At 36.9% G+C, this 15,246-nt stretch overlaps 1 protein-coding gene across 2 annotated transcripts; it reads left to right on the top strand.

Annotated features, from left to right (window-relative positions):
* The first annotated feature begins 5,192 nt into the window (after positions 1 to 5,192).
* LOC110911297 (inorganic pyrophosphatase TTM2) lies at positions 5,193 to 13,243 on the top strand. Of its 2 annotated transcripts, none has more exons than XM_022155899.2 (12): positions 5,193 to 5,521; positions 6,217 to 6,571; positions 6,642 to 6,756; positions 8,048 to 8,243; positions 8,323 to 8,436; positions 8,521 to 8,694; positions 9,543 to 9,737; positions 9,823 to 9,945; positions 10,028 to 10,134; positions 11,247 to 11,364; positions 11,496 to 11,744; positions 12,883 to 13,243. In XM_022155899.2, exons 2-12 carry the CDS (start codon positions 6,235 to 6,237, stop codon positions 13,099 to 13,101), a joined length of 1,947 nt encoding a protein of 648 aa, XP_022011591.1. In that variant the 5' UTR covers positions 5,193 to 5,521; positions 6,217 to 6,234; the 3' UTR covers positions 13,102 to 13,243. The 2 variants fall into 2 exon arrangements, with proteins under 2 accessions (XP_022011591.1, XP_022011590.1); XM_022155898.2 differs by having other exon boundaries at positions 5,194 to 5,536.
* The last annotated feature ends 2,003 nt before the right edge of the window (positions 13,244 to 15,246 follow it).

Here is a 15,246-nt window from a genome sequence, read left to right as displayed (position 1 = left end):
TAATAATTTTAATCTGGGCTGTGTAATAATTTTCATTGGGTTTGTGTAATATTATAATGAGGTTTCTGTAATTTTTATGTTATTTGTTTTATGTATTTATGTGTAAATTTATGTGTTTAATTGGAATTTCTTTTAAACAAACATAATTTTTTTAAATTTTAAATTAAATTAAAATAATTTAGGTTTGGGGAAATCTGGGACAACACCGCACAATTTGGGGAAAACTGGAAAAAGCTGATGTGGGGCTGACGGTCCCATGGGGAAAATGGGGAAAATTGGGACAACACCCTCCACCCTTATGGGACCTGATGAATATGGACTCTACTCTTTCCATCTCCCACAACTCCATAACTTCAACAAGCTTGCTTTCTCTGCTATGCTTGTGTCTTCCCTCGTTTGGCATATGAAGGTTGGTTATCCACATCACCAAATTACAAGAAAAGTCCCTACACTATAATCTAATAACATTTAGTCTAACTTGTTCTTGCGTGAAATACTAGATTTTTTTAGAGATAGGTAGCAGCAAGGTTATCACACAAGAAAGTTGGAACAGAGGTTATGTCTGTCCCAAGTTCTTTTAGTAAAACTTTTAAGCATGTGAGTTCAACCATTGTGTTTTCTAGAGCTTTGTATTTTGATCTTGTGGATGACCGAGAAAAACTGACTTCTATTCTCATGAGATCTAGGATATGAGGTTGAAACCCATGTATATGGCGAATACCCCTGTGGATCGACGGTTATTCGGGAAATTAGGCTACTCAACATCCGAGAAGGCCCGCAGAGTGGAAGAAACATATCAGTAAGCATTAGTAAAGGCTTGTAGATAAGAGCTAGAGTCATGACAAATCAGCAACCCATAATTAATTATGCCTTTTAGATAGTGAAGGGTACGTTTTGCAGTGGACCAGTGTAGTGTTTTTATGAGGGAGCATGCATGTATTAGCACGCCATGTTAACAACAAAAGTGATGTCCAATCTGGACAATGTTACATATTGAAGTGCCGTAACTAATTGACGATATTTTATTGGGTCTGTTAACAACAAACCGCCCCCGAGAAATAATGTTTGTGATGTGCTCATCGGAGATAGGGTAGGCTTGTAGTCAGTGGAGGTAGTATTGTCACACCCCAACCGATGGCGGAAACATCAGAGTGAGACAAACAAGATTGCTCGAGACTTCATAACACTATTTGCGACAATAATTAATTCAAAACCGATTTCATTTCATGAAAAGAATTGTCAAGTACATCAAGGAAATCAAAGTACAACATTTGGAAATTCAAAGTAATACAGAAGTTTAATCAAAATATGATAACAATCTAGCATTTCGATATGTGTTTCTAAAGTCGTCCCTACTAGATTTCATCAAGATCATCATCATCAACCTGCAACATGTTTAAAATTATAGTTCAACACACAAGGCATTGGCGAGTACACAAGTTTAATACCTATAAAAGATTTAAACGAATCCACATGTCAAAACTAAGTTATCAAGATTAACGTACAAATGGCATGCGAATATCCAAGTCAACCCTCTGATTACCGCAATAATTAAATTTAACATGACCACCAGTCTACGGGCGGTGCGTTACTCCTATAATGCTATACATGTTAAATGGAGGCTCGTACGAAGTTAATGACATGTTTATCACATAAGAATCACCCAAATATACGAATCAAGTATAATGAATAAGTATGCATGTATTGGATTGTTTGTGCATTGCATAAAGTATAAGTGTGATTGTGATTTTTAATGGGCTAAACATATTGCACCCAAAATGTATAAAGCGTAAAGAGGGTGTTCAAGTGTACTCGCGGTTTTGCAAAGCTTTCCTTTGAAATCCCGTGAAAAGTTGGAGAGTTGGAGAATGGAACACCAAAGTCACCCTACATGGGGTAAACGAAGGTGTGTAAGTAACGAAATTAAGATGGAAAATTCGGATTGGAATTTAAAGTACAAAAAATATATATGTATAAAGTATTATCTAGTCTAAGTACTCGTTTTTGACACTAAGTTGTATGTGATTTCATGGGTCCTAATTTGACCATTAGAATCATTAACGAGAAACTTAGATTCATAGTAAGGTAGCTTAAGTTTATGACGAATAACCATCACCCGATTATCATCATAAATTTAGCCATGTTCATTTATATATATATATATATATGTATATAGTTATAATATTAACCTAAAACTAAGTCCATCATAGATTGTCATATAAGTCAAGCAAGGAGGATTAACCTCTTTGTATGATTCACCACTACACAAATCATCACAAGGATGATTCGGAGGGTCATGAATAACAAGAAATAAAACTAACTAATGCATGCTCAAGTAGCCAAGTAAATCCTAACCCGGGTGAACCACCACGACATGGAAAGAGTTAACTAAGTGTCGGAGGCTAGGCAGGGTTATGTTACTTTTATACTAGAAAGCCACTTGAGTGTTCATACACAAGGTTTACAAGTGAGGTAGTGGAACTAGATTGGAAAGCCAAAGCTCCCACGGTTCACACCTTTACAAGTCACAAGTTCATCATATGGAAGATGATGAATCGTGATTGTTTTCAACACTTGGATTATAATATGTATGAACTTTAAAATAAAGAGTTTTGAAATCATAACTTGATGGAAATCACCTCAACACAAACCCACAACTATAGGCTAAGTTGTGAGCTTGATGGGTACAAGATTCCACCAAGTTTTAGCAAAGAAATTGAAGTTACATAAACATGAACAAAAACAGAAAATAAATGTCACTTTTGGCCTCAAATATGGTGAGGTTTCACCGTAGTTTGCCATGAAAAACTTGTGAAAACCTTCCTAGAGATTATCCAAGTAAGTTAGAAGAAGAAACAAGCAAGAATGAATGATGATCTTTTTAAATTATTTTATAAAACATCATAATATAATATCTAAAAGACGGTTTTACACTCACATACTATGCATGTGAGGCCATTTAACATGGATTAGTAACTGGGTTAGTGATAAAGGATGAAACCTACAACAAAATTAATCTTAAAGGCTGGTTTTGGCAACTTTTAATGATTAAGGCTGAAACCAGCAAGATTAGTGAAACTTAAATGACGTTTTGTGCAATTTACTCTAATTTCAATTAAGAAATTAGTCAAATATATGGTGAACATCATACCATTCCAACATAGAGTACAACCTTCTAATGCACATTTTTACCAAATCATATAACCAACCAAAAATCATTCATGTATTCCATCAAAAATACATTTCTTATATTACCACTAAATACATGACATCCTCATATTATACATTTCATCCATTACTTGCATCCGATCTCATCTAATAATCTTACCTAGGCATTTCATCAAACACTTGGTGTGCGTACACTATTTAATGCACAATGTACAACAAATTCATACATAATCTTCCAAGTTCTTACTTTCAATCATCAACACAACTAAACATCAAACTAACTTCATACCATATTCAACCTAACTTGCAAGAGTTCATCATATTCAACATAATACGTCAAGAATTACACAAATATTGAACATGGATGATTCACTCACTTCATCTTCCTCACTACTACAAGTGGGTTTCACCCCCGAACATCAAATTAATCAAAATCATGCATAACACATGTTCTACATGGCGATTCTAGCACATGATCATGCTTAATTTCATACCAATTTACGGATTTGATCATAACCCATTTCTAAAAAGATCATCAAACGAGAATCTATAACTTACCAAGTGATTTATAGGGCTAGATGATCAAGAATTTAAGTACATGCATGAATTTTAGCTTGAATCCATCTTCAATTTAGACTTAAAGGGCTTATTGAGGGTTTTCTTCTTCTCCTCCTTGTGGGTGTCGACACACCTCCAACACACACACACATAATACTACTGACTTTTCCGTTTTTTAGTAAATTACGATTTTGGCCCCTGTGGTTGTTCCACTTTAACCTTATCAGCCCAAAAAAGAATCTTTTAACATTTGAGAACCCAATGTCATATTTTCTAACCCTTTTGGCCCCTATCACTAACCCCATCCATTTACTTGGTTAAAAAGTAATCATGTGCCCCTCACATGAGGGGTATTTATGTCAATTCACCTGTTACAACAATAAATACCCTATTTGAAATCCATTTAATCAAAACGATAAAATCTTGTTTTTTAAAAGGTGATATGGTACCCAAACACAACCAGATAACTAGCCATCTATACATTCACACCATCTCTTTCATGAAGTAACCATGATAATGCACAACACCCCTTCTCTTTTCTTTCTCCCCACCTGCAACTTCGAGGCAAAGGAAAGCACCTCCTTTACTCTCAAACAATTATGCAGACCTTTTAAATGAGTTTATCAAATTATAAACCATTGAAATGTCTATCATTGACCAAGAAAAAAACAGATGCAGTACATCAAATCATTTAGTAATTCATGAAGCATATAACAAGAAATTACTAACCACCACCACCACCACTGCCACTGCCACCCCCACCATACCCACCCCCACCACCATCAACGACGACTTATAGATCTAGGGTTTTCAGTACTTCGTGATTTATGGCTTCACCAAATCCAACAACAGCGACGACTGTGGGATGCGATTAAGGTTCTGGCAAAACTCTGGTAAGCCTCAACTCGTGTGTATACACGTTTTGGTGTAGATCAGCATACTCAGAAGGCTTGAAACGTGATCTGTGGTGTTGGGTTGCGAGTCAAAAGCACTTACTACGAACCGATGATTATGAAAGTGTGATGAAGGTAGGGGTGGTGGCGGCTGAGTGGTGGTGGTATGTTTTGGGGTTTAGAGGATCTTCAAATGAAAAGATAAAGATGAGATTATGCAAATGGTTTTTTTATTAAGGAATTATAAGTGGATGTTGAGTTGACATAAATGCCCCTCATGTGAGGGGCACATGATCACTTTTTAATCAAGTAAATGAATGAGGTTAGTGATGTGGATCAAAAGGGTTAGAAACATGACGTTGAAGTCTCAAATGTTAAAAAATTTCTTTTTAGACTGATAGGGTTAAAATGAAACAGGGCTAAAATCGTAATTTACTTTTCTTTCTTTGTACAAAAGATATTTCATATTTTCATCATGTGAAGATCTTTTATCCCGGTCTTCTAGCCGGTTCAAAATTTGATCTTTTAACTTTTAGACACCTTTCATAAAATATTCATTACGCCGTTGCTTCCTTTGCTTCAAAGGGTTTATACATATAATAATAATATATTTTATATACTCCTCCTCCGGCAAGACCTGTCTGCAAACTGCAAATCCTGCAATTTTTCTGATTCCCATCAACAAAATCCCAAAAAAATCATAACCCTTTTCACCAATCACACAACAATCTTCACCAATACCACCAATTGCATTAGATTTACACATAACATGTGTTAAACAAACCTGTTTGGTGACTTCATTTGCACGCTTTTATGCTTTCTTGGAGTTCAAATCTGCTGTGTGAAGCTCCAGGGTCACTCTGGTGTTCCCCCTTTTGATCAGTTCTTGCTGCACCAAAAGGGTACCCCCCTCATTGGTAATCTTGTTGTTTTGATGATAAAGTTTGTTGCTTTTTGTTTTGTAGGGTTTTAAGATTCAATAAAAGTGTTTGAAATGTTTGTTTTGATGTGGGTTTTGTTTCTTTCTTTCTTTTTTTTTTTTTATGTTTTGATTGAATCTTGGATCTTTTGGTGTGTGATTTATGTTTATTTTCATGTTTGGGATTTTTGATTTAAAGAATTTGTTTGTACTTTGTAGAGATGATATGGGCATTTTAATTTGCAGTTATTGTAGGGAAAGTTTACATATCTAGTTGTTATTTCTTTCTAAAAATAGAAAAAAAGAAATCAATTTTGAGATTTTAAACTTGTAAAGCAGTAACCATTTTGGTATATGATGTTAAAGCTATTGAATGATGAAAGAATGAGTCTATTTTGGTTTTTAAGTTTTGTGAAATTAATATTTTTGAATTTTGACTATTATTTGTATGATTTGACTGAAAAATGCCGTATAATTTCAGTTATGACTTTTTGATGGTATTTTGTTTAATGTGAATCAAACCTTATGTTTACATAATTATATGCTAGGTAGATATAACAAATTGATTGAAATTTTTTAGTAAGTTAGGTGGTTGACTGATCTAATTTATTGACCATAAATACTCGTATATTCGGGTAGATTCTATATCAATTTATCGGTGCTGTTCTTCGTGTTCAGGAAGCAAACGCAGACTTAATGACTCAAGAAATCACTATCGGCGATTTGGCGTCAAGAAAGCAAGGTTTGTTGAAAGATCAAGTGCGTTTAGTTAAGAGAAAGGATTGTGACCGTTATGAGATTGCGAGAATTCAAGATAATCTATCGTTTGAGAAGGGTTTCTTTGTCGTAATCCGTGCGTGTCAGTTATTAACTCAAAAAAATGAAGGGATCGTTTTGGTTGGATTAGCCGGTCCTTCTGGTGCCGGGAAGACCTCGTTTTCCGAGAAAATACTCAACTTTATGCCAAATGTTGCGGTCATTTCGATGGATAATTATAATGATGGTAGCCGAGTGATCGATGATAACTTTGATGGTAAGATTTTGTAATATCATCGTATAGTGAATTTGGTTATGTTAATGCATCTATTGTCTTTTTGTAACAGACCCTCGGTTGACCGACTATGACACGCTACTAAAAAACATAAATGATTTGAAAGAGGGGAAATCGGTTGAAGTTCCGATATATGATTTCAAGTCTAGTTATCGTACCGGTTACAGGTTTGTCTAACTATATTTTTACAGCCTACCATAGTTGTTAATAGCGCAAATAGCAAGCGCTATAGCGAATAGCGTAGCGAAGCGCTCATTCAACGCTATCTGATTTTGGCGCCTCTATAGAGAGTAGTAAATAGCGGGATTTCAGGTTTTTTGTTTACTTTTATTTTGTTTTAATATAAATAGCGATAAAATATACGTTTACAATAGCTGGATTTTAACGCCCTGCTTGCGGTATGCACATATAATGTATATATGTGCGGGCGCTCGGGGGGCAAAAGTGAAAGTGCACTAATTTTAACGTTATGTTACTAATTTCGTGAAAATGACGTTAAAAGAGGGGGATGGTTAATCATGTATCATGTGGTGACGTTGATAGCCGAAAGACAAGGGAGTACATGCACTAATCGGCCTTTGTCTTAATTGCTGAGTGTTATGTGCCTTATGTCCAAGGCTTGATGCAAAACTACTATCGAGCCGGGGGCCTCATTGGAAGCAGCCTCTCTATTTCTACGGGGTAGAGGTAAGGTTGTCTACATCTTACCCTCCTCAGACCCTACCTTAGCTTTGCTATTGGTGGGATTTACTGAGTATGATGATGATGATGATGAATAGCTGGATTTTAGGGTTTTTGTTAAATATACGATAGAAACACCATATTTGGATATAATATACATATAAAAAATTTCTTCGAGTGTATCGCTAAACATAAAATAGCCCTTGCTATTTCGTTGCTATCGCTACGTCGTGTATAGGTTGCTTGTCGCTATCGTCCGCTATTCGCTATTACTTGGTTTTAAAAAGCAATAGGCGTCACAACAGCGACGAGGTCTAAAATTGAGGCACGAAGCGCAAAGCGCAAAAGCGGTGGGCTTTTCGTACCCGAGGCGCAAGGTGTTTATATAATTTTTTTTTATATATTCCATACATATCCCATAGGTTTTTAGCTTTTTTTAACCAAAATATAGCTATAAATAAGGCTTTTATACCATTTTACTTACATGTACAAGTCAAAAACCCCAAGGTACAACTTTTTTCTGCAGAAAAACGCCTCAGATACATGAGGCGCGCGTCTCAGGCCAAAAAAACCCAAAAATCTGCGCCTTTTGGGCGCTTCTTGTAATTACACAAGGCGCTGAGCGAAAAAGCCCCAGAAGCTGCCTCAGGCGCGCTTTTTAAAACCAAGCGCTATTAACAACTATGCAGCCTCACTATGCAAATATTGTAAATAAAACAGTTACGGGACATCATTAGCTATTGATATATGTAACTATGAGCTGACGTGTGATGACAGGACACTTGAAGTACCGGGCTCCCGTATTGTGATAATCGAGGGAATCTATGCGTTAAGTGAGAAGTTGCGTCCGCTATTGGATCTTCGAGTATCTGTTACGGGTGGTGTTCATTTTGATCTGGTAAAACGGGTTTTGAGGGACATACAACGTGTTGGACAGGAGCCTGAAGAAATTATCTACCAGATATCTGAAACGGTTTGTTCTTGCTCATATATGTCTACATTCGATAGTTGATACTAGAGATTTTATCATTTTAGTTGCTATCTTTATGCAGGTTTATCCAATGTACAAAGCGTTTATAGAGCCTGACCTCAAGACAGCGCATATAAGAATCGTAAACAAGTTTAACCCCTTCACGGGATTCCAGAGTCCGACTTATATTCTAAAGGTTTCAACTTTTTTTCTACTAAAATCAAATACGAAACAGTTTTTTGATGTTCGGGTTCTCAAAGTTTTCTTGATACTTTTTCAGTCATCAAGAAACCTAACTGTGGATCAAGTGAGGTCCGTCATGTCAGATGAACATACACAAACTTTGGAGGAGACTTACGATATATATCTTCTGCCACCTGGCGAAGATCCGGAAACGTGCCAATCGTATTTGAGGATGCGCAATAGAGAAGGAAGATACAGTCTCATGTTTGAGGTTTTCTTTCGAATCTTTCCATCATTGGTGGCGTTTTTGACCCGTTCACCTGAAATGGGTTGATTTTTGTTGTATTTATCTTCTAATGGGTCAGGTGGGTAAATGAAAAAAAAGCTTAGCAATATATGAAGTAAGTCGAATGGGTTGAACGGGTCAAATGTGTTTAACGTTACCCAAATTGTATTCAAATTCTTGCATCCTCCTAAATCGTTTTATTTTTAGTAAAGTACACGGATGGTCCATGTGGTTTACAAAAATTTTGGATTTGATCCCTAGCTTTCCAAAAGTACCCAAATGGTCCTGTGGTTTGCACTTTGTAACACATTTAGTCCCCAACCTTTTCCAAAAGTACATGGATGGTCCCCGTGGTTTGCACTTTGTAACACATTTAGTCCCTAACTTTTTCCAAAAGTACATGGATGGTCCCTGTGGTTTGCACTTTGTAACACATTTAGTCCCTAACTTTTTCCAAAAGTACATGGATGGTCCCCGTGGTTTGCACTTTGTAACATATTTAGTCCCTAACTTGAACATGCTAAAACCTTTAAATTTGTTGTCTGGGGAGTAAATACGTTACAAAGTGCAAACCACACCATCGGTGTACTTTTGGAAAACTAGGGACCAAATCTAAAATTTTGGTAAACCACAAGGACCATCCATGTACTTTACTCTTTTATTTTCATTAATATAGGTTTTGTAATCATATTTACTAACTTTTATATATTGGTTATCCGAAAATGACAAAATAATGGTGGCAAACCAACCCGATCTAATCCGGTTTGACTCATTAGCCAACTTTTGACTTTTTATCTTTGACTTTTATCTGTACTTCTCATTGTACTTGCTAGGAATGGGTAACCGATTCCCCATTTGTAATATCTCCGAGGATAACTTTTGAAGTTAGCGTGCGGCTTCTCGGTGGTCTAATGGCCTTGGGTTACACTATAGCATCAATCTTGAAAAGAAGTAGCCATGTATTTTCTGATGACCGCGTGTGCGTGAAAATAGACTGGCTAGAACAAATTAGTCGACATTATGTTCAGGTACCCAAAAAACTTTTCTCCGTTAATTTAATATTTTAGCATAAAATTTATTCATGGTGTTTTTCATTTACATTTCGGATTAAAGGTGCAAGGAAGAGACCGCGTAAGCGTAAGATGCGTTGCTGAGCAGTTGGGTTTGGAAGGTTCGTATGTCCCGCGCACGTATGTTGAGTTAATGCAACTTGAAAAGCTAGTAAACGAGGTCACGGTATGATAACTAATACACTAATAAATTTAAAAACTTAGTTATTATTTTGATGCCGTGTAGTCATAAACATGAGTTTCTGTAGGTACTCCCGGATGAATTAAAAACAAAGCTAAGCATAGACGATGAAATGCTGTCGAGTCCTAAAGAAACGTTTTCTCTCGCTGCAACACGAAACAACTTCTTGAAGAGGTATTATATTTTTTTTGTACTAGGTTAGAATCTCGTGTATTATTACACGGGTAGAATAAATGTAGTGTCAAAAAAGTTATATTATCTTTAAACAAAAAAAAACCCTGTATTGCACGTTTTGAATAAACACGTATTACACGAGTTGAATAAAATATAAAGAAAGAATAATAATTTGTTATGTAGTGTGTGTATATATATATATATATATATAGAGAGAGAGAGAGAATATTTAAAAACAAACCCTTTTAATATCATTATTTAATATGAAAGAGGCGGGAAAACAAATTTTGGTGGCCTAGAATTGTGACAAGTCTTTCCTTAGACCACCTGTAGTGGGCGTGTTTTTTTTCAAAAATAGCCCAAAAAAACGCCCGATCATGCCCATACACCTCCTCCCTAGGCGTGTTTGGCCAATTTTTTTGGTTTGGCGTGTTTTAAATCACGCTGTAGGGGCAAGGTTTTGACCAATCAGATTCATTTCCATTTTTGTAAAACCAATCAAATTTATTTGATGTTTTTTTTTAATTTAATTTTATTACAAACTTAATGCCCCACAATGTCCACATCCCCACTACACCCATTTTAGAAAACGCCCAATAATGCCCCATTGTTGACTGGGCTGCCACATGGCGCAAAGGGTGGGGCATTATTCACCCCAACGACTACGCATGGTCTTAGGGTTTTCATTTATTATATAGTATTGGGTAAAGTACACAGTTGGTCCCCGTGGTTTACAAAAAAAATTGGATTGGTCCCTAGTTTTCCAAAAGTACACAGATGGTCCCTATGGTTTGCACTTTGTAACGCATTTAGTCCCCAACTTTTTCCAAAAGTACATGGATGGTCTCTGTGGTTTGCACTTCGTAACGTATTTAGTCCCTAACTTGGACATGCTAAAACCTTTAAATTTGTTGCCTGGGGACAAAATGCGTTACAAGGTGCAACCCACAGGGACCGTCGGTGTACTTTTGGAAAGCTAGGGTCCAAATCTAAAGTTTTGGTAAACGATAGGGACCGTCTATAGTATAGATATAGATGTGTGTGCGCGCGCATTTTAGTTGAAACTTACAATAGTTTGGTATCTAGATGTTTCTGATATGCTTGTTGTACAGTCGAATGTCGCATTCGTATTCAACCGCAAGGGATAGTAATCTGGCCTCCAATCCTAGATACGCAATCAACAGTCCGAGGTTTGATGACAAGACGACAGAGTCAACAGACGCGATCCAGGTAATCCAATGTTTTTCTCTCCGCTTTAATCAGTTAGTTACAAGGGGTCTTTCACTAGTAGTTGACTATGTAGCAAGACTTTTAAAAGTCAAAGTGTTTGACTATGGTGTTTTATTTTATCATCTTCTCAGGGAGCAATCAGCCACCTCTCCGAACAGATTTTTACGTTAAATGATCGAATGGATGAATTCACGTCTCGTATTGATGCTCAAAGTTCACAATTTCAAAGAACATTTTCGGGGAACCAACAAAACGTGTCATCCAATGATTTAACTTCACAATTCACCTCAAATTTGACTAATGGTTCATCAAACGGGTCGAAAGTGCACCATTCAACTTCATCCACTCAGTTAGCAAAGGATTCTCCCCTCATTGAAGAGGTATGTGATAATTTCACTTGCATTTTTGTTTTGTCTAATTATTTTACGTAGAGGTCAATTTCAACCCGTTTGCTCGAAAAAAGTTTTGAGTTATATAATAATTCCCAAAGGTTAAATGGCTCCCTATTAATAAACTTTGTTAAAATATGAAATAGATTTATTTAAATGTCAAAAAATATCAGACTTTTGTATGTGGTGTGTTTGGTTTTGGTGGTCACAACTTTTTTCTACCTATTTTGGTAATTAAAGCGTATGAATGCGTAAAAAATAATTACTAGATACAGTGGTTTTCGTGGTCTGGTTCAGCCAGTTTTGATGAAAATTATAGGCCGAATCAGCCAGGTTGGCGTTTTGAACTATTTTATTTCCCAAAGTCATTACTTTGTTTTAAAAATAAATAAAATAATAATGATGATTCATGATTATAATACGACAACAACAACCGTACCCAGTAAATCCCACCTATAGCAAAGCTATTGGTAGGGTCTGGGGATTATAATACATACACGTTACTACATATTCGAAAAAATAAAAATATACACACGAATAATAAAGGTTAAACGCGGTTCAGTTTACACAACCCCTTCCAAGTTCCGAGCTAAATTGTTAAAACCGCCAAACTGTCAAAACCGAACTGTTTGGATCTCAACCAGGCCGACTTGCTTCGGTTGAGGTGGTTCGGTCGGTTCAAATGGTCTATGAACACCCATAACTACCAGATAGGGACTAAAAAGTACTTTAATTGCCCAATGGAGCCTATCGAAAAACTTATAGTTACCAAAACGGGTCACCTCTTGCTATTTTATGATATTTACCCTTAAACCAAGTATATAGTTCTTGTTATCATTTCTAATACATTAGTTATTTGTATAGTCGAAACATTCGAACAAAAAAGTGTTGGCATGTCAACCCAACACAACCTGGCCTGTTTTGGCTTGTGTGAAAAAGGGTTTAGGCCCGCTAGTGTTGGCGGGTCAACCCACATTTACCCTTTTGACCTGAGCGCGTTTTGACCAGTGGCTGAACCTACCCGCATACGTTGCCATTTTAGTATAGTATCCAGTAATACTAGAATCCTGCTTAATCAATCATATTAATTTATTCCTTATTTTTTACAACAAAAAAAAAAAAAAAACAGATAAGTGGAATTGCCCAAAGCCAAAGGAAAATCATGCATCAGTTAGACAGCATTAGCAAGCATCTTTATGATGAAATCGGAGAAAGAACACGTCAAGAACGAAGAATGAAGAAAAACAATGGACCCAAAGTTGACCCGGTTGCGGTTTCCATAATATTAGCAGTGGCCATTGGTGGTCTTGGAGTCTTCTTGTTTAAGGGGGTTGCACCCAGAAATTGAATTTTGTTTTCTTATTTTATCTAACACCAAAACAAATTTTCTTTCTAGTTTCCGGCAGTTAACACCTTTCAATCGAGAAGATAAACAGTTTATGTGGTTCGTTTGAGTTTTATTAAAGAAGGGTGTGGTTGTTTTATGCTCATTTCATTGTTTTTCGATACGTTCTGCTGATTTGCTATCTTAAAGAGCCTAACCGGGCTCGATTCAGTCGTGGTTTTAATGGTTCTTTAGAGATTAAAATCGGTTGTGTTTGGAAACATAATGTTATATTCTAGCTACTATGGTTTTATTTTATTACTGTTTTTAGAGCTATGTACAAGTAAATTAAAACATTAGAGAAATAAAGTCTTAAATGACTTTATTTTCCTTACTTTAGTCATGTCTTCTTGTATAATTGACTTTCTTGTATAGGTGACCAAATATTTTTTATTCCTTAAAACATCCTAAATTTTATATAGCAACTAAACAAAAACATCATGATTATCATTTTTTGATTAGATTACAACTTTACCATTTCAAATATGACATTTGTTTGATCCCTTTTATTAGGTTTCAAATAGCCACTATTTTAGGTAATGTTTGGTATGCAGGAATGAGAGGCGGAATTGAAAGGATTACTATGAGAGAATGAAGAAAATGGTGTTTGGTTGGTCAATGGAATAGAATCACTCATTCCATAAGGCTGGAGAGTGTGGTTGGAGCCCTCTAGGGGCTTTATCAGGCCACGTAAGCGACACATAGGATCCACGTCCCCCTTTTAATTTGCATGGTGTGGATGGAGCCCCCTATTAAACAAAATTAAAAAAAAAAGAATACATTGGATTAAAACTAGTGGGCCCTACCTGAACCTTTCAACTTTGGCGTTACCATGGTGGCGAAGTAAGGATGGCGCCCCCCTCTTAAAATGGAGGGTGTTGGTGATGGAGCCCTGTGAGCGCTATACATGGATGAGGTGGAGGAATGGCGCCCTCCACACCCTCCAGCCTAAGGCATTTCATTCCCTCAAAATCATTCCATCTACTCCCATATTTTTTTTCATTTCATCCCCTCTTGCATCATTCATCACTAACACAACAACCACCACCTTTGCCACCACCCACCACCACCACCACCACCACCACCGACGCCATCATTGCCTCCACCCGCAACCCGTCACCGCCTCCGTCGCCAACGCCGCCACCCACCACCACCGTCGATCACACCACCACCGCCATAACCTGTCACACCCCAACCGATGGCGGAATCATCGGGGCATGGCACTGAGCGAAACAGATTGTCCAGAAGTTTCCATAACAACCTTCATTACCATTTAGTTTAAATGATACGTCCCATACCATATCCCAAACAATAAAACAAGTTATTACAGACAAGCATCTAGTCAAATATTTTGTTCCGACAACCCAGATTTTAAATAAAATAAATATTGTTCAAAGCTTCTAGAGACTCGATCTGCAAGATCTACAGACAACTATGCTCTAGACGCTTATTCCTAGCTCGCCTTCCTAGCAGATAAGCATCCTAATTGCCTGTCACCTACGTTAAAATAAAGTCAATACATATAATGTAAAGGTGAGCATACAAGTTTAATAATAGCATATAGAGTTCGAAATAGTTTACGCATAACCAGCATGTACACAGAGGAAAACGAAGCATGTTAATTATCGACATGGACCTATCGATACCAGTGACTGCGGGTTGACTGTCCGAGACAGTTCGCAATACATGATTACCACCGTAATCCATGCAAGTAATTGTCCTTAACAACCCCCGTAGGAACGGGTGCTGAGTCCAAACTATAGTACTACGTCGTTAAGGCAGGTAGACAGTATTCCACGTGTAAACACAATCAACAAGCATTCATTTAGTCACGTAATACATGCAATTCGGTTAGCGTTCAAACAATTGAGTAGTGTGATCGTTAGTGGTTTTGATAAGTAACGTATGTAACACCCAAAAGTGCTAAAAGCAAAAAGGGATCGAGTATACTCACAGCGATTGATTGATGGATTGAAGGGAGCGCTTGAGAGTGGGGTTAGCCTGAACAGTTCGATAGCACAACGATGAAGAACACATAGAATGGAAACAAGTGTAAGTGGGTTGAACAGCCTGGTCGATCGAACAGTTGGTTCGATCGAGTGGGTTGTT

This window comes from Helianthus annuus, chromosome 15, assembly GCF_002127325.2.
Source record: "Helianthus annuus cultivar XRQ/B chromosome 15, HanXRQr2.0-SUNRISE, whole genome shotgun sequence".
Taxonomy (NCBI): Eukaryota; Viridiplantae; Streptophyta; class Magnoliopsida; order Asterales; family Asteraceae; genus Helianthus; species Helianthus annuus.
Note: the sequence above shows the minus strand (reverse complement) of the source record. Positions and strands in the feature narration are given on the sequence as shown.

What these genes read in the sequence shown, in the direction of transcription:
- LOC110911297 (XM_022155899.2), top strand. Translation starts at nt 6,235, where the DNA reads ATGACTCAAGAAATCACTATCGGCGATTTGGCGTCAAGAAAGCAAGGT. An exon ending in AGCTAGTAAACGAGGTCACG is followed by an intron (nt 9,946 to 10,027) that starts GTATGATAACTA and finishes GAGTTTCTGTAG; the next exon opens with GTACTCCCGGATGAATTAAA. An exon ending in ATTCTCCCCTCATTGAAGAG is followed by an intron (nt 11,745 to 12,882) that starts GTATGTGATAAT and finishes AAAAAAAAACAG; the next exon opens with ATAAGTGGAATTGCCCAAAG.